Here is an 18,653-nt window from a genome sequence, read left to right on the forward strand (position 1 = left end):
GGATGGTGATAGTTCCTAACTTCCTGTGGCAGGATGGAAAGAGGTTCTAAGTTCCTGTTACACGTTCTAATCTCCAATGGCAGGATGGTGATAGCTCCAAACATCCAGGACAGGATGGAATGAAGTTCTGACTTCCTGTGACAGAATGGTGATAGCTCCTAACTTCCAGCGACAGGATGGAAAGAGGTTCTAACTTCCTGTTATAGGTTCTAACTTCCTGTGACAGGATGGTGATCACTCCTAACTTCCTGTGACAGGATGGGAAGAAGTTCTGACTTCCTGTGGCACACTCTAACTTCCAGTGACAGGATGGTGAGCTCCTAATTTCTGAGGCAGAATGGAAAGAGGTCTAACTTCTGTTATAGGTTCTAACTTCCTGTGACAGGACGGTGACAGCTCCTAACTTCCTATAACAGGATGGAAAGAAGTTCTGACTTCCTGTAACAGAATGGTGAGAGCTCCTAACTTCCAGTGACAGAATGGTGAGAGTTCCTAACTTCCTGTGACAGAATGTTGATAGTTTCTAACTTCCTGTGACAGGATGGAAAGAAGTTCCGACTTCCTGTGACAGGATGCTGAGAGCTCCTAATTCCTGAGACAGAACGGAAAGGGGTTCTAACTTCCTGTGATAGGTTCTAACTTCCTGTGATAGGTTGGTGACAGCTCCTGATTCCTGTGATAGGATTAGAGAGAGGTCCTAACTTCCTGTGACAGGATGCAAAGAGATTCTGACTTCCTGCTACAGGCTCCAACTTTCTGTGACAGGAATGGTGAGAGCTCCTCACTTCCCCTGATGGAGACGGAGACAGGCTCTAACTTCCTGTGAGAGGTTGGGGACAGGGATGATCTTCTGCCTCCTGAACACCAGGCCATCACACTCTGATGGCAGCTGCCTTTGGAAGTGGAGCCCAAGTGCAGAGCCCCGTGGGAGCTGGCAGAGCATGCCCCAGGAAGTTCTGCCATGTTGACCGTGTTTGGGTTCTCTGGCCAGGAGCAAGTACCGTCCTAGCCTTCCATCTCGTCTCCCTTTCAGCTCTTTAAGTTTCTGTGCCTTGTGTTGGGTTACTTGGACTTATTTCACATTTGGCGTTTATTGTGAGCGGGGTCTCTTTTTTTTCCATCTGATTTCCGGCTCTTTATCGGGATGAGGGGAATCATCTCATTTATTTGGCCGTTTACCATTCTGAGCAGGCTTCGCTAGGCCAGCCCTGGGAGCGAGCTCCAGGGTACTCCCTGGGGATGATCCTCCACGGTAGGTGAGGATCAGGAGCACTGCGGGGGAGTCATGCATGGGAGGGGCCCAGAGGCAGAGGGGACAGATAGGAGAGAAGGAAAGCAGAAGAAGGGTGCTGCTGAGGGGCGGCCTACCCCCCGAGACACCTAGCTCCAGGCCAAACGACAAGGTTCCGGGGGGCTCGGGAGACCCTGAGGGAAGGTGCCTGGCCTCGTGCTGGGTGAATCAGGGTTTCTCCTTCCGTTCGCTCATTTCGTCGTCCCACACTGTTCTCCTGCTCTACTGACGGGAAGATCAAAGCTCAGTGAGGACACGTAACTTGTCTGTGACGCCACAGCCTGTATTAAGTGGCAGAAACAAAGTTGGCCTGTCTCACTTCAAAGCCTTCATCCACACGCGCGCATACACACACACACACACACACACACACACACGCACACGCACATGCACACGCGCGCGCGCACACACGCACCAGCTGCTTCAGGAAAGGCCTGGTGGTCTGGCCAGCAGGTGGCACTAGAGTCGCCTTCATGTGACTTAAGCTTGTCCCACTTCTGTGTGGCCTGTACCCTGTCCAAGGACGGGGTTTTGATTTGTCAGATGGACGCATTAACCCAGCACGTGTGGCCAGAGGGGACGTGACGTGTGCATGACGTTCGAGCTCCCGCAGCCACCACACCGGAGAACCGGACGCTCCCTCCTCCATGGTCCCCACACCCCCACCACGAGCCCCGAAGAGGCATTAACCGCAGAGCCGCGGGCATTTCTCACACGAGGCATTTCTCGGCCTGGCTCTGTGTGGACCATTCACTTCCCAAGGGCCGGGCGATGGCTCCCCGGCTTCATCTCCAGGACCCGGCGTGAACTTGACACATGCTGTGCACCCCAGTAAATGTGCACAAACACGTACGGCCCCGGTTTTCCCAGTCAGCTCCAACTTCAACGCTCCTGTCCTGCTCTACCCTGAGCTTATGGAAACATCACAGAAACCTCAACTACCGCATCCGGCAAACTGCCCGCCGCCCTGGGCACCCACACAAAAGTCTTTGTTCGCCAGCATGTCTGGAGGGCTGTCGTCGCACAGAGAAGGGCCAGGTCCCTGGGACCACACGCCTTGGTTTCCATCTCGTCATGTACAAGAGAACAACGCGCCCCAATTTTTCAGCTCAACGGATTTGATCGGAACACTCTAGTTTCTGTGAAAATGCAATGCTGGAAGTAGCCACACACTAGAGAGGGAAGGTCCCCCAGGCCCAGTCCCTTCTCCTGGGAGGCACGGCCATTCTGGCCACCCCCCAGGCTGTCCTGCGCTTATAGCCTTCCCTGCCGGCACCTCCCTGGCTTTCACGCTCTTGTCATTCTGGACAGAAGCCCTGGGAACAGGCCAAGGCAGGGCTCCACTCCCCTCACCCCTGTCCACCCGCATTGTACCCTCAGGCCCACAGCTGTGCCAACCGAGGCTGTGCAGCCTTCCTCTGGCTTCTAAGACCGCATGTCTCAGGGGTCCGTCCTGCTGAGGGGATAAAGAGGATGTTTTCAGTCCCATCCCAGGCTCTGGAACGCTTTGACATTCCTCCTGTGGGTAGGAGGGAATCGTGTGGTCAGGATCTTAACAGCCTGGACGATCCGTGAGGCCCAGCCCTGGGGTTTGTGGCCCAGCCTGCTGGGTCATGCTCCAGTTACCGCCCCTTGGCCGCCAGGGACACTGCCCAGAAGGAGACTGTGTGGACAGAAAGAGAAGGCTGAGGCCCAGAGAGAGACAGAGAGACAGAGAGAGGGCACACACCTTAAATCTTCCCTATCAAGACTCCCTAAGTGTTACCTACAGAGATGCTGGCTAGTGGGTCTTTCCTGACACAGCTCTCTTAAATTTTATAAAGTGCTTTCTGCAGGTCAGATAATAAATTCTTTAAGAGGATTTTGGAGGATGAGGAAAAGAAGCTACAAAGCAAGAAAACTCCAGCCTGAGGCGCTAACAGTGCCGAGAAGACGGGCCACTCCTCGCTTGGAGCTCCGGCCTGTATCCTGCCTGGGTCGGTCTACCATTTGTCAGAGTTTTGTCACTATGCTGACACTAAGCTCCGAGCCCCCGTGGTCCTACGGTAACTCCTCTCTCTAGGAGGGGACAACCAGGATACAAGCCTCCAACGGCCACTCAACTTGGGGTTCCAGCCCCACCCCCCCTTCCTACACCGGGCTCCCGGCTAGCCCGTGATTCCGTAGCACGATGGCCCCAACCACACGGCCCCTCAGACGCCCGTGTCTCGTCTCCCGTCGGAGGGCCGGGAGCTCAACCAGTCACACGGGCGGCAAGCGGCAGGCGGGGAACAGCAGAGGTGCCCCGAGGAACCTCTGTGGCTAAGCTGGAGTGCCCCGAGGGAGAGAAACGGGATGGCCGGTCCTCACCGTCCTCACTCCCTACCACTCTTGTCCCAGCACCGGGCTGGCTGCCTGGAGCTCGTTACCACTAATCCCTGCTAATCCCCAAGGCCTTGCCAAGCAGGTGTTGCAGACACAGAAAGGGCCCCCGGGTGGCCAAGAGACTGACCTGAGGCCACCGCCCCAAGGAACAGGAGAGCGAGTCTGGAAGTCTGGAATCCCAGCCCTGGCTCTTCCGCTTTCCACACAGCCCTTTCAGGCCCTGCCCTGGACACCAGGGAGCAGCCCCCTAAAAACTGGCCGTGAGACAGACCTTTGGGGCGCCTACCCACTCCCCCATGGGGGCTGAACCCAGCGTGAGCTTTAGGAGGGGGCCCTGCTCCACCATCAAGGCTCACCCCGCAGGAACCTGGCAGGGTGGCCTCACCACCCGCTTCACAGCTGAGGGTATAGAGGCTCCAAGGAGCCCAAGCGACCTGGAATGGAGTAACTCCAAGCTGGCATCTTTCTGGAATGCCACAGCTTCCCCAAGAAGCTGGAGAACTCAGTCCTGGAGGGCTTGGCCTGGCAACTACCCCCAGTTTCTTTCTCCTCCCGGTCTGCGCCCGCCGCTGGGGGGGGGTGGCGCTGGCGAGCAGGCATGGGTGTTAACCTGGGCCGTCCTCCCCAGAGGGGCAGCTTGGAGCCCCATCTTGCTGGTACTGTGGGTGGGGCCCTACTCCCTCTTCCTACTCACAGAAAATGACAAGCCCCCTCTTTATCAGCCCCCGGTACATGCTGATGAAGCCGTGGGATGGGACAGACCGAGCCCTGAAGCATCAACCCCCACAGTGAGCAGAATGCCAGCCCAGGCTCCCCACTGAGCACCCCATTTCATGGCCGGACGCCCTTCGATCCCCTGTCCCCAGCCCTACTCCAGTCCTGCCCGCCACTCCCTCCCTCTTTGCCTAACTCAGTTTCCCCCTCCCCATTCATTCCACCAATGCCTACTCCAGGCACCCCCCACCCAAGCCACATGGGGACTCTGCTGCACTCTGTGGCCACTGCTGCTCTGGAATGTGCTCTTAGTAGGCACGGTGCTGGGCACGGGGGCCTTTGTGGGCCCACTGTCTGCCCGGGTGCCTGCACACAGTATGCCCGCGGTCCCCAAACAAGTAAATGACTTTCTCCAGCACCGAGGCATGGCCAAGGCTTCCACAGCAAATGCCAACACGCAGGAAGGGGCCGGGTCTGCTGATTTCAGTCACAACCTCAGCTCACGGCGCCCACCTGTCCACCCTTGGGCTCGGGAAGCACGCAGACCCCCAGAGGGAGGCTGCCTCCGGTCTGGGCTTCGTGGCTGCCTGCGTTAGAATTCCATGCCCAGCGCCAGCCAGTCTTCCAGAGTCCTCGAGCCCAGACACAGACAAAGAACTGGGGGAGCAGGAACTTAATACCACAAATAGCAGCCCAGCCTCAAATTGAGGAAACGGAACTTTCTTAGGGGTCCGAGGTACGCCCTCGCTGCCCTCCGGGGCTCAGTTCTGGGGTGCCTCTTCCCTAACCGGGGCACGGGGAGGACACGAGCTATCGGATCTCCAGGCGGACGAACGTACGTGGGCTGGGAGAACAGAGCAAGCCCGCGAAGGTGGCGAGGCCGGAGGACGAGCACCTGGGAAGAGCCCAGAGTGCCGCTGGGGAGACGGAGGTCTGAGCATCTGGCATTCAGCAAGCCGGAGGCCAGGCCAGAACCGCAAGCCAGGGCAGCCGCCCTTTGGGCTTGAGCGAGTGGACGCTGGGGCCGGGTGCACCAGCCAAGGAGGCCCTGACCCTCCAGCGGGAGGAGCAGGCTCACGGTCAAAAGGCCGAGTTGCGGTCAGCCTAGCTGTGCACTGGCTTTGAGCGTTTCCGGGGGTTGGAAGGAGGGGTCACGCACCCGTGCTCCCGAATCTGGCCCCACTAGAGAGCTCCTCCTGAAATTACTGACAGTGGCATGAAACGAACCTCGCTGAATAAAATTAGGGGTAGGGTGGTATGCAGTGAGACCAGAGGTCCTCCCTACGCCCTGAGGAAGGGGGTTTCTGGACATCCCAGCAGACACCCTAGTGGCCTGGGAAGGACGGAGCTTCCAGTAACATAGGAACGTACAGCCTCAAGTTTGGGACGCAGAAAATTCCGTGCCGTTCCCACGCAGTCACCGGGCTGAATGGAATCTGGCTTTCAGGAGGGGGGGGGTCACCTAATGACGATGCCCCAGCAACCACATGAGCTCACCCAGAAGCATCACTACCTTCGTCTGGGTCAGAGTATGTGCTGACCTCTGCATCTCGCAGATGACGAAGCTGAGGCCCGGCAAGCTGCCTCGGGCCCAAGGTCTCAGGCCCGGTGTTTCTGTCTGGCTCCTCGCACAGGCTCCCTGAGGCCAGGCCTGCCCTCCTTGAAGTCACTACCTAGGCTCTCTGCAACCAGCCTCCCGGCGTTTAGGGGCTTGAGAATCGGGGTCCTCAAGTTTCCCAGGGCCCCGGTGGGAGGGCACAGTTCATGAGCCGCCCACCCAGGCCGGGAGCCAGGCCCCCAGGAAGGCCGACGCAGACAGACAACGGCGGGGCCCGAGGGACTTACGTGTCTGCGGAGCGACGGTAGTTCTTGGGGCACTCGAAGGCCAGGCAGCGGAAGCCACCCTGGATGTTGAAGCAGGTCTCGTTGATGGAGCAGTTGTGGATGCCGGTCACACACTCATCGATGTCTGTGAGAGACCCCAAGGCAGCCCGGTGAAGGCTGAGGCCGCCCGAGCCGACCCCATCCCCAGATGGTGGCGCTGGGGCCTCCCACCAGGCAGGACTGAGGGGGGAGATGGGGCCGCCCTTGCCCTCCCCTGGCTGCTCCCCTGCCTCCCCTGCTCTCTGTGGCAGTGCCCTGGCCAGCTTTCTTACTTATAGGATGATCGGTATTTATGGAGGTTTTACTCATCGTTCACAGTTCTGGGATGAGCTTTGGAGAGTTCCGTTCTCCCAACAGCTCACTGGGCAAGAACTGGTATTATCCTCAGTGTAGGCAGGAGCTCACACAGGCTCCGGGGCTCACCCAAGGCCGCACATTTTGCGCGCAGCAGAGTTGAGCTTTGAACCCACGCGGGCCAGAGCCAAGGTTCTAAGCAGCCAGCACCTGTCCGAGGCTCCTGAGGGTCAGTACCGTCACCTCACGGGGGACTCGTGACATGCCAGAAGGAAATGGCAGAAGCTAATGGCTGCATGTGACGGATGAGGACACCAAGGCTTCAAGGAGTTCTACGTTGTGCCCAGAGCCCGGGGTCGGTGAGGCCTGGGGCACTGTCCTGAGAGGTCCCCGGACACGGGGAGCTGTCCTCTTTCCCACAGGTCTCAGGAGCAGCAGAATGGTGGGGTCTGGCGAGCCTGAGAGGCGTCTGTGAGAGGTGCCAAACGCCTGATCTCGGCGGTAAAAACAACACTCCTAATCTCAAAGGCCGAGGCTCAGGAATGTGTTTTGCTGTGTCTGGCAGGACCCCAGGTTGCGGCAAGGGAGGCCGGCCAGGAGCAAGAAAGTCATCTGCTCCGCCAGAGAGGCGAAAACAAAGTGACTTCCACCCAGAGCTGCGGACGCGCTGAGTGGGTGCCTCCCAGGAAAGGCCACCGCTCCTGCCCGCCTTTGATCAAAGTCCTTCCTCACGACCAGAAATCACGTGTGCAGAACCCGGGGCCTCTGAGCCTCTGGGTCGACAGTCCTGTGTGGGGGCTCATGAGGAAGGGGCCGGACAGACCCGACCTCTGTGGCTCAGCTTCTTGGGGCCGTCCCTCGATCCACTCCGGGGTTGTTCGTTCACAAATATCTACTCGATACCCTCTCTTGGTCACCAAATGGCTCGGTTACAGGAGTCACGGTGACTCCTAGGGTGTTCTTAGATATGGGAGCTGAGTGCAGATGGGGGCCATCGGCCCCCCTCATTTAGTCCATGCGGGAGCTGACCCCTGGCCCCAGCGGGACCCTCATGAATACAGAGACCTCGGGGCTGTCCCACTGCGGACCACGCCCGCCCTCAGCAGGGCAGTCATCGGCACCTTGGGACAGAGGCCTCCCCCACCTGCTCACTGCTCTGCCCGTAACTCTCGGCAGGGCCTGGCTTATGTCAAGGGCCTGTCGAATCAGTGGATGAAAGGCTGACCGAGTAGCCCCCCTGCTGTGGGATGGGGTCCCACTTCCTAAAGGCTGTCAGCTGCTGAGGGCAGGGTGGGAGGGTCAAAACCCCCCGAAGACAGGCATGCCAGGAGTGAGAGACCAGGGTGCGTGTGGACCCTGAGACACTCCGTGGATGCAGAGGCCCCCCCCTCCCCTTCCCAGATGCACCCCCCCCAGTGGGTCAGGGAGGCTGCCTGGCCTCAGCTCCCCGGCACCACAGAGCCCTAGGCCATCCCCAGCGCTCACCTTGGCAGTTGCGGCCGTTGGGGGCCAGCCTGTATCCGGACGGAGGGCAGGTGCACTGGAAGCTTCCAGGGATGTTGATGCAGCGATAGGAGCAGATGTGGCCCCCGGTGGGCAGGGCGCACTCGTCAATGTCTGTGACGGCAAAGCCCACCCTCAGCATCCCGTGGCCGAGCTCCATTCCCAACAGTGGGCCAGGAAGGGGCCTGGGAGGACGGCCACATGGGGCCATCTGGACACAGGAAGCCGCAAAGTACTGGGGTGGGGCTCAGGAACCTTTACATCAGAGGGGAACGTGAGGCCCAGAGAGGGGAAGAGCTTAGCCCAGCGTCACACAGCAAGTCCACGGTGCAAAGTACGTACACGTGGAGGAAGGAGGCAGTACGGGGGCCAAGTGGAGGGGGAAAGGCCAAGGGCTTCAGAACAGTACGTAGCACAGATGGCCTGCGGGCTGCAGGCACACCCTGACGCTAACGGTTATCCACGTGCTAATAGGAAACACGCCTTCCGTGGAAACGGTAGGAATCCCAACAGCACCTTTCAGCACCTACGGCGCACCAGGCACTGTACTAAGCGCTTCTGGGTCATCTTCAACCCTCTGACAGCCCGGTGGGGCTGGGGTCGGCCCTCAGGCTGCAGGTGATGGATGGTCCCCCACCAGGGAGAGGCAGAGCTTCGAATCGGGCATGCGGGGGGGGGGGGGCCCTGAGGCCCCTCCTCGCCCCAGGGTCGCACACCGCCAAGCCCTGGCACCTGCGGTCCCCGCCACGTGTGGTCCAAGGCCCCCACACGACATGGCGCTCACCAGCTACGCATTTCGGAAAGAAAAATCCGGGGAGTGGGTGTGCTGCTTTCTAAACCTCACTCTCGAGGACTCATTTGTATCCAAACAAGCCTCAGCTGCAGGGAGAAAAAACCTACACCGGCCGCCAGCCTGCAAGGGCGTTCGGGAGAAAGGGGCGGGGGTGGTCTCCCCTCAGCCGGGCGGGGCGCCCCCCTCACCTTCACAGGTGACCCCGTCCACATCGCTGAGCTGGTGGCCTCGCCGACAGTAACACTGGTAGGAGCCGTACACGTTGGCGCATTCCTGGCTGCAGGGACTGCTGTTACACTCGTTCACGTCTGAAAGAGAGGGTCCCCGGAGGTCACCCCGCTTGGAGCCACCCCGCACACCCCTGGTCCCCCTCAAGGGAACACATATGGAGGGCCCGAAGTCCCGCCGTCTGCCGCCTGGGGTTGCCCCGAGGGACAGAGATTCCCTCCGGAATCTCTCATCAGGACGACATAAAGCCTCCGGTCTCGGCTCCGTCCAGTGGGTCCCGCCTCAGGCTCCTAGGGTCAGTTCTAGTCCTCAGCTGGAGACGTGATCACAGCCCTCCCCAGTTCACCTCCAAGACGATGCCCTCTGCAGAGACGGAGGCCCGAGCGAACCGTTGACATCCCGGATACCCCAGTGCGTAAAGCTCACCACCAGCCCACTCAGCGACTCTGAGCTCCCGCTCGTCTGTTCCCTTCGCTGAGAGCAGGGATCAGCGCAATTCTGGCCCACCACTTGCTTTTGTAAAGGAAGTTCTATTGGCCCACAGCCACGCTCACTCATTTACCCTGGCGTATGGCCGCCTTTGCCCTGCAAAGAAGTGGGTACCCGCAACACAGATTGTGGCGGGAAGAGCCTAAAATATTTACTATGCGGCTTTTAGGAAAAGATTTGTGCCAACGTCTGGCCTAGAAGTCCCTTCTCACATTTATTTACTGCTAATTCTTAGCAGGGCAGACGGGGTGAGCAGCTAAGAATGTCCATTAGCCTCTCGCCCCGTGTTTCGTCCCTGCAGCACCCCCAACACCCTGCCTGGCCGTCCCTGCTGCCCAGTGTGGTTTCTCATCAAATCCTAGAGACACTCCTCGAAGGCAGGAACCACGTTCTTGCTACGCACCTTATCGGGGTTGCTTTACAAATGCGTAGCGGAAGGATAGGGCAAAGCTGGCCATGCCCCGGTTTTGTGTCCCCAGTGTTGCTACTCACGTAGACGTGACTACCTCCTTTCCAGTCACTGGGGACTGATGAAGAACAGCGTAAGCCATGAATGCTAACAGCAGTGACACCCACGGTCCCCATAGCTGGCACTTGGTCTCACACAGGACACTGGGATACGCTCTCCACGTGCATCATCCTCACGGCCCCCAGTAAGGTGGGTCCTGCTCCCCCCACTTTTGCAGATGAGGACAATGGGGCCCAGAAGTGCCGAGTTACTTCTTCAAGGCCATAACATGGTCAAGCTGGGATTTGAACCCAAGCTCGAGGGACCCCTGTGCATCAATCTTTTTTTCCTTGCCAAAACACGTGCATTGAGTCTGGTTCCTGGGGACAGATCCTAGAATCTTGGGGGGACCCGAGGGCCCAGGATCCCGTCACACCGTCCACCCTCCAGTGGGAGACCTGTGCGTTCTGGGTGCGTCTGGGCATATGTGACTCTTGTGATCGTCCTGCCGAGCGTCCAGACGCTGTACCCAGGCGCCGCGCTGCACAGAACAGGGCTTGCCGGGCGACGGGAGGGGAGCGCCAAGGGCTGTAAGAGCTCTGGACTTTGCTGATGTCAGAACCTAGTCCTCAGAGAAGATGTGACGTCTGCTGAGCGCCTACGGTGTGCCAGGCCCTGTGCTGAACACACTTCGCGCCATCTCGGTCCAGCCCCAGAGGAGGTGGATGTTATCTGAGAACCGACAGGCTCAGCACTAACAACTCCCTCCAGCCTCCACCCGGCAGACTAAGGGCCCTGAGCACACTTTAGCATGGCTTCTACCGGCCCAAGACGGGGTGCCCAGGATGATGACCCCAGACCCTTAAAGCGCCTACCTGAGAAAGCTCAGAGCAGCCCAAAGAAGATACTCGGTCCTGACCTCCCTTTTTCTTAGAAGTGTTGACTTTAGCAAACTTGCAAATGTCAATCCTTGCTCTGTCCCTTTGAGATGTACCCCCTACAACCCAGGACCTGCAAACCACGCCTTTGAAGTGCGATCACTGGGAAGGGCAGGTCCCCGCCCCCCACCTCCGCCCCTGCCCTCCCAGTCTCTGTGGGAGGGCAGGAGCCAATTAGCAGGTGCAGCCAGCCTAAACATGCTGATCCCCCACTTAACGTCCTGCAGCACTTGTCTTTAGCACACCCCAGCATTTAAAAAGGCTTCTGCCCTGGGGCGCCTGGGTGGCGCAGTCGGTTAAGCGTCCGACTTCAGCCAGGTCACGATCTCGCGGTCTGTGAGTTCAAGCCCCGCGTCGGGCTCTGGGCTGATGGCTAAGAGCCTGGAGCCTGTTTCCGATTCTGTATCTCCCTCTCTCTCTGCCCCTCCCCCGTTCATGCTCTGTCTCTCTCTGTCTCAAAAAAAAATCAACAAAAAAAAAAAAAAAACTTTAAAAAAAAAAAAAAAAAAAGCCTTCTGCCCTTTGGGGCACTTGGGTGGCTCAGTCAGTTAAGCGTCCAGCGTCGGCTCAGGTCACGATCTCACGGTTTGTGAGATCGAGCCCCACATCGGGCTCTGTCCTGACAGCTCGGAGCCTGGAGCCTGCTTCGGATTCTGTGTGTGTGTGTGTCTCTCTCTCTCTGCCCCTTTCCCCCGCTCACACTCTGTGTCTCTCTCTCTCAAAAATAAATAAAACATTTTTTAAAAATTTTTAATAAAGAAAAATTTAAAAAGCCTCCTGCCTTCTGCTTTTCCCAAACTGAGATCGTTTTACACCCAAGCCCCTCTCCGCGGATGCTACAGTCTGGGTAAACTCTGTCTTACCCGTTTCCTCGAAAATCTGACCTACCCAGCCCTGTCTCCTGGTAGGACACTGAGGCAGGCGAGGCCAGCCACTCCCGGAGGTCACGTGAACACAGGGTGGGTGGGACGCCTCCCCATCCCGCACTCTTAGCCACGTCCCTTGTTCCTAAACCGGCTTATCCGTTCCCCACGTGCGTGGCCCTGGGCAGATGCCACTGGGCGCTCCGGGACCCAGGAGGCCCAGGCATCTCTGACACGTCACCTGTCACAGGCGTTTCCCCCACTGATGCCTCACTTAATCTGCGCTTGGGAAACAAACTCGAGTCTGTCCCAACGGACGGCGTCTGCGGGTGGAGCCGTGGCTTCTCCGAGAGAAGGGAGTCGATCAGCCTGCCCGGCGCCCAGGCCGCCTCACCTTCACACGAGCGGCCGTCGGCAGAGAGCCGGAAGCCCACGGAGCAGCTGCAGTAGTAGGAGCCCGGCGTGTTCTCGCACTTGTGGCCGCACAGGCGCCCGGGATAGCGCCGACACTCGTTGATGTCTGAAACGGAGCAGGTGGGCCCCCTCAGTGCCACCCAAGCCTCTGCTGGCCACCCCACCTCCCGCAGCCTCTCTGCTCAGATGAGAGGCGCAAAGTGACTCGTCCCACGAGTCAAACCCACGGCACGAGTGGGCGAGGGAGCCGGGGCCACGCCCGCCCGTCTGCTCACCGGGCCAGTCGCGTGTCCCTTCTGTGACGCACACCTGAGGACGTGCCCACCCATCAGTTCCCCACCCCAGAGCCCTGAACGAGGGTCCACTGGGGTCTGACAAGGGGCCAGCCTCCCCCGAGCACCCTGGTCTGCGGATGGCAGGCGCTCGGCCGGCGGGGTCTGTCCCCGTTCCCGGCGCTGAGGCCACGGTGCCTCAGGCACGCAGCCCCGCAGCCCTGCACGAGGGCAGCGACTCTGGGAGAAAATCACGAATGCTCTCGGGCATTTGCGGAGTGGGCTGGGGTCTCATAGACCCTTGGAGGTCTTGAGTCAAGCAGAACACCTGTTCTGCGGGCGGGTGACACGCGGGAGTGCAGCACCAGGGCTGGGACCGGACGGGGGTCTCTTGACTCAGGGTCTCTTCTCGGGGACTGCTGCACTAGGGCTCTCCGAGGTGAGGCGTAGACTGTGGCCACGCCAGGGTGCCACCTGGCCGGGCCCCCTCCCAGGCCTTCAGGGATACCCACGTACCCACGCACGTCCTGCTGATGCCGTCGAAATAGTATCCGGCTTTGCACTCACAGCGGAAACTTCCAGGCGAGTTGACACACAGGTGCCCCGGCCCACAGGGCTCAGAGGGCGCCGCGCACTCATCCACATCTTGCAAAAGAGAAGGACACGTTGAAAAACGTTAAGCGGGGGCTTTTCCCTGAGATGGTCAGAAAGGAAGCCGGGAGGGCAGCAAACTAAACTGTACGTTGACAAAGCAGCGTCATGGGCTCTTCAACACGATGTCCCAGAGCACCTGCTATGTGCTGGGCCCCATGCTGGGGACACAGAGGACCCAGATGCAGCCCCTACCCTCAGGGCCTCCTGCTCTGGCCAGCCAGCAATGACCCTAGCTGAGGCGGAAAGGGCCCAGTGACCCGGGGAGACGTTAAGGAAGTATTCTGGGAGTTGTAGAGAGCTTCTCTCTGGCTGGCAGGGGTCTGGATCCAAAGGAACGCAGCAGCGGGTAGGCAGAGGGAATAACGTAAGGGCAAAATACTACACAGAGAGGACAGGGCAGGGCTTCTTTAGGGAGCTGCAAGGCCTAGTTCATCTGAATTATAAAGCTCGTGAAGGTGGGGCCACCTCAGGAGGACTAGGTTGTAAGCAGGGGCATCTGTCCTTGTCTGTCACCAACGGGGGCTGTGAGCAGGGAGGAATGAGAGCGCTTCCGGCTCAAGAGACCCTGGACAGACTGAAAGGGGTAAAACTGGGCACAGTGGTAGGCTGGCAGGCTACTGCCATGGTCCAGGCAATACATGACGAAGGTCTAAGCTTGGAAATGAGCAACGGGATGGGTGGACGGGTTCACTTGGGGGATCTCTTCCTCCCCTTCCAGAGAAGGGAGGGGGGCGCCAGGCGCAGACAGAAAAGTTGATTTCAGATTGGTTCTCTTTTCCGATACCAACCAATACAGCGGGTTCCCTCCTCGTTGAGATGGTAGCCACGGCCACAATTGGGCACGTTCTTCTGACATGTGTAGGAGCCCTCCGTGTTGATGCATGTCTGCCCAACAGGGCATGGGGCACTGATACTTAAACATTCATTGATATCTGCAGCAGGAAAGACGGAGACGGCGAGGTTAAACGTGGAGGGCTTCCCAAAACCCAACAGCTAGATCTCCGAAACCTGCCCCCCCCAACTTCCCTCCTTATTGCAAAACCACAAACAGAAGTACTACGATGCCCTCACCCTGGACCACGCGGCAGGCTTCCAGCCGGCTCCCGGGTTTTGCCAACACATGCCACCTGAAATACCACCTCCGTGGCATCTCCCTGCCCCTAAAGCTTCAAGCCTCCCATCCTTCCCTGCACCGAATCTGAAGCCGCGTGCCTGGCTCCCAGGTCTGCCCACGGTCACGTGCCTATGTCCCTTCTGAATCCTACGGGACTCGCAGTCCCCACCACGGGGCTGGCAATTCAGGGGCCATCTCGTGTTCACTCGCTCCACACGGGGTGCGGGGCTACGTGCCCTTGGCGCCGAAACTCTTGCCCCTGTGAGGCTCTGGGCTCCTCCGATGATGGGCCCGGCCCGCCTGGCCTCGGCCTCACTCTGGCCAGCGGTCCCCGCGACCAGGCTTGAGCCCTTACAACACACTGATGGCTCCTGGACAGGCCGCTTGGGTCCCACCTCTGTGCCTTTATTCACACAGCCCCTGGCTGGGAAGTCACCTCCCCTGTCTGCCTGGGAAGCACTTTCACAGCTTGCGTGTCACCTCCTGGAGGCCCCTTCCTGTCCGGCCCCCATCTGGGCTCCTCAGGCCCGAGCTGACTTGTGCCCAGCAGGGAGGGGCTGCTGGCTCCAAGTTCACCGCACTGTGGTCTCCCTCCTTGACTGCACGTGCCTGCATGGGGCCTTCACCTCTGCTGGACACACGCCTGGCGAGTGCGAACCAGTGATCGGACAAGGAGGACCCTTCATTCCCCCAGCTCGAATTTGGTGTAAAACCACAGAGGCTACACTTCTTACTCGGGGGAGACGTCTACAGGCACCTAGGTTTTTAAGAATCCCCTTGTTCAGACACTTGCAAAGCACCCAGGGGACAGAGAGAAGGGAGTTATGGTAGAAGGCCCCTGAGCCAAAGTCAAAAAGAGGGATCAGCTGTTGTTCTCCACTCCGGGCCAAGCCCCACGCTCCTTGAACCGTCAGGAGCCAGGACAGTCAGGGGTAGGACCCGGGGCCGTCCCTGGAGTCAGCCTTCACACAGCAGCGCAGCGCTTAACAGTTTACAGAAGCTAGCCGGCTCTAGAAGCAGGGTGTCCTGCCTCCCAGCCCGAACATCAGCGTTGACAGGCTACAGTCCGCCAGTCAAATCCAGCTCACTGCCTGTTTTTGTCAATAAAGCTTTATTGGAACACCCGAGCTGCAACATAGACCCTACAGCACACGAACCTGGTACTTACTAGGCAGCCCTTTACAGAAAGAAATTTGTCCCCTGCCCCGTATCAAGAACAAATGCAACGTCTAGCAACGACACCGCTGCCTCCCCCGGAGGTTTTGTGCTCGCCAAGCAGATCTACAGTTCCCAAACTGTGTTCCGTGGAACACGAGTACCCCTTGAGATATGGTGCGCTCGCCGGGCAGGGGAGTCCCCCCACCTGTGAGCACCACAAGGTAAGGAAGGACCAGGCAATCAAGGCATGAATGGGACACCGGGAAAAATAAAGAACAAATAAATAGAAAAGGTCCAAGCCGTTTGGGAACACGTCATACGACCTCTGTGTCTTACGGGCTCACACGGGAAAAGCCCAGATGATCCGGGCTGAAAAGCACCTCGCTAACTTTAACCCAATGACGACGGGACCCTCGACTGCCCCGATGGAACACCTCGGAACGCCCCAAGATGCAGTGCGCGGGAAGCCCTGCTCTGGCCCGTTCCGTCGTCCTCACTGAAGCCGAAAGGTAGACGGTGAGAACCCCGACAGGGAATCAGAGGAAGCAGGAAAAAGAAAACCAACAAAGATAGGATCGTCTCGGGGCGCCTGGGGGGGCTCTGTTGGCAAAGCGTCCACTCTTGACTTCAGTTCAGGTCATGATCTCACGGGTTGTGGGATCGAGCCCCACAGTGGGCTCTGTGCTAACAGTGTGGCGTCGACTTGGGATTCTCTCTCTCTCTGCCCCCCCCCTGCTTCCCCCCCCCTCTGTCTCGCACTCTCTCTTCCTCCCTCTATCCCCACGCTCACTCTCTCAAACTGAATAAAGTAAAAAAGATATATTAAAGAAAAAACGTTTTATTTATTTATTTATTTATTTATTTTTCCAACGTTTATTTATTTTTGGGACAGAGAGAGACAGAGCATGAACAGGGGAGGGGCAGAGAGAGAGGGAGACACAGAATCGGAAACAGGCTCCAGGCTCTGAGCCATCAGCCCAGAGCCCGACGCGGGGCTCGAACTCACGGACCGCGAGATCGTGACCTGGCTGAAGTCGGACGCTTAACCGACTGCGCCACCCAGGCGCCCCAAGAAAAAACGTTTTAAAGAAAGGATCCTGAGTTTCTTTAGGAGCACTAAAGAGCACCGTGGGCACAGGAAGGGGCACCTGCCCGAGCCCGAGTTGCGGGACGCCTCGTGGCTGCTCTGTAGACCCTCCAAACACCCAGGGACTGGCGGGTGGGGCTCCTTCGGGGCTTTGCTCTGCTCACCCAGGCTCTCCCTGCATCTAGGGAAGGATGCAGAGGGGACTGTCCCCACCCCTACTCTCACACCTTGTCCCCTACACACTTTGCACCCCGTAGAGGGGCAACGGGGCTACACAGACTCGCAAATGCTTCTTCCGTGTGGAAATCGGGGCTGATTTTGTCATGAGTCAGGGTTTCCACCCCAAACAGATGCCAGCCTCCTCTGCGGAGCCCCCTCCAAGCGCCCTGCAGGTCTGGGCAGGACCCTCCTCCCTGCTGGCCCTGGGAGAGCCGTAAGCCCCCTGCTCACAGGCCCCCTGTGCCGGGTGACGACAGCCCGGCTGGCGGGAGGCTGGCGGGGGGCCAACCCCAGCCAAGCGGAGGCCCCCACAGCTCCGATGCCTCCCCACCCTCCCTGCACCGGATGACTGGGGAGCTTTAAAAGCAGAAGTCTGGGGTAGGGTTCCAAGGAGGCCTCTGTCCCAGGGGGTTACTGGTCTATTTGTCTTTAAATACTCTGGGATGGTTTAAAAAAAAAAAAGGCGAGAGAGATTTCTGTCCAAACTGTCACTTCAAATCAAAGATCAATACAGATTTATCTGAGAGAGGGCGAGGCAAACCTAAGACAGAAACCAGCTTCCAGAAGTGCCCTTTAAGGAGGGAAACGGGACAGCCTCAGTGAAGGAGGGTTCTAATTGGTGGTGTTTGCAGCTCTCCGGCAGGGGGGTGTGTGTGTGGGGGGGGGGGGAGTGTTCCCGTCCTCAAAGGCAGGACCCAGAAGCTTCTGCTGGGCAGAGACCAAGGCCAGGCCGGCAGATCTGGACACAAATGCCAACAGCAAACACCGGCCGAGCCAAGTGGTTATAGCCTGGGTGACTCCGGGAGAAAGGGGTGTCACCTTCCGTTTGCAGAGCTCGTGACTCGTCCCTCGGCTCCCTGCCCCCTCCCCACGCTGCTTCTCCATCCCGAGAGTGTGACCATTCACACGGGATTTCCTTTAATTCCACAGCAGTCTTGCTCTGACGTCAGGCAATACAGTAGATTTGTTTTGCGGTGAAATGTATGTGACATAAAATTTGCCATTTTAACGATTTTTAAGCGTATAGACAGGTGGCATTAAATACGTTCACACGGCCGTGCAGCCATCACCGCCTTCCACCCACACAACTTTTTAATTTGCCCCAACTGAAACTCTGCGGGGTAAACGCTAACTCCCCACATTCCCGCCCCAGGCCCCTGGCACCCCCATTGTCCCTTCCATCTCGATGAAATCCACTGATATAAAGTATTTTCTACAACAAAACTTTAACGCACCCTTGCCTCAAGCCGCCAAACCAGGTAGTAGGATTATTCGCATTTTATAGAGGACGAAATTCAGAGTCAAAGGAGGGATATAAACCACCTTAACGCATTCATTCTAAACCACGTGTCTCGAACTCCAAAACTGAAGCCGAACCAGGGGTCGGTCAACTACAGCCCTGCGGCCACACCCGGCCTGCACCTGTTTTTGCAAATCAAGTTTTATGGGGACACGGTACCGTGCGTTTGTTCACAAATCTGTGGCTGCTCCCTAGCTTGGTCCACAGAGCCGAGTTTTTGCAACAGAGACCGTATGGCTAACATATCGGCTTCCCAGCCCTTCTGAGGATATGCTTGCCGACCTCTGCTCGGTAGGCCCAGCGCGTTCTAGAGCTGTGGCCCGCCACTCGAGCGCTCGCCCTGCCTGGGGGACCCTGGCGGCAATGTCTTACCAATACAGTTGCCTAGAGCATCTTGTATAAAGCCACTCTTGCATTGTAGCTTGGGTCTGCAGCGGAAGGATCCCAGAGTATTCTGACAGATAAAATCGGGGAGGCAGTTATGAATACCACTCTCACACTCGTCAATATCTGGTACATCATAAAAAAAGGAAATTGTTAGCAAGAGTCCTGCCAGAGGCAACTTACAACATTCACAAAAATCACAAAGTTTTTTTTCCTAATGCTCATTACTCAGACTACAACCC

General features: G+C 58.2%; 1 protein-coding gene and 1 long non-coding RNA gene across 3 annotated transcripts in view; one reads left to right on the forward strand and one right to left on the reverse strand.

Moving 5' to 3' along the window:
- LOC121040180 (uncharacterized) overlaps positions 1–456 on the forward strand; it is a 580-nt gene extending 124 nt beyond the window's left edge. The window contains exons 1-3 of the long non-coding RNA XR_005795168.1: positions 1–63; positions 126–206; positions 417–456. The exon at positions 1–63 is cut by the window's left edge and continues 124 nt beyond it. This is a non-coding gene — a long non-coding RNA (uncharacterized LOC121040180). The remainder of the gene's footprint in view (positions 64–125; positions 207–416) is intronic.
- The window catches only part of FBLN1 (fibulin 1), an 83,638-nt gene that overhangs the window by 33,372 nt on the left and 31,613 nt on the right, over positions 1–18,653 (reverse strand). For both annotated transcript variants that reach the window (XM_040490561.1, XM_040490562.1), the window contains exons 8-14: positions 18,400–18,537; positions 13,938–14,081; positions 13,012–13,140; positions 12,204–12,329; positions 9,032–9,151; positions 8,033–8,164; positions 6,215–6,338 (exon numbers count right to left, since the gene is read on the reverse strand). In XM_040490561.1, coding sequence (XP_040346495.1) covers positions 6,215–6,338; positions 8,033–8,164; positions 9,032–9,151; positions 12,204–12,329; positions 13,012–13,140; positions 13,938–14,081; positions 18,400–18,537 — 913 coding nt within the window. The remainder of the gene's footprint in view (positions 1–6,214; positions 6,339–8,032; positions 8,165–9,031; positions 9,152–12,203; positions 12,330–13,011; positions 13,141–13,937; positions 14,082–18,399; positions 18,538–18,653) is intronic.

The sequence above is a fragment of the Herpailurus yagouaroundi genome, unplaced genomic scaffold (assembly GCF_014898765.1).
Source record: "Herpailurus yagouaroundi ecotype Mexico unplaced genomic scaffold, PumYag 182, whole genome shotgun sequence".
NCBI classification, from domain to species: Eukaryota; Metazoa; Chordata; class Mammalia; order Carnivora; family Felidae; genus Herpailurus; species Herpailurus yagouaroundi.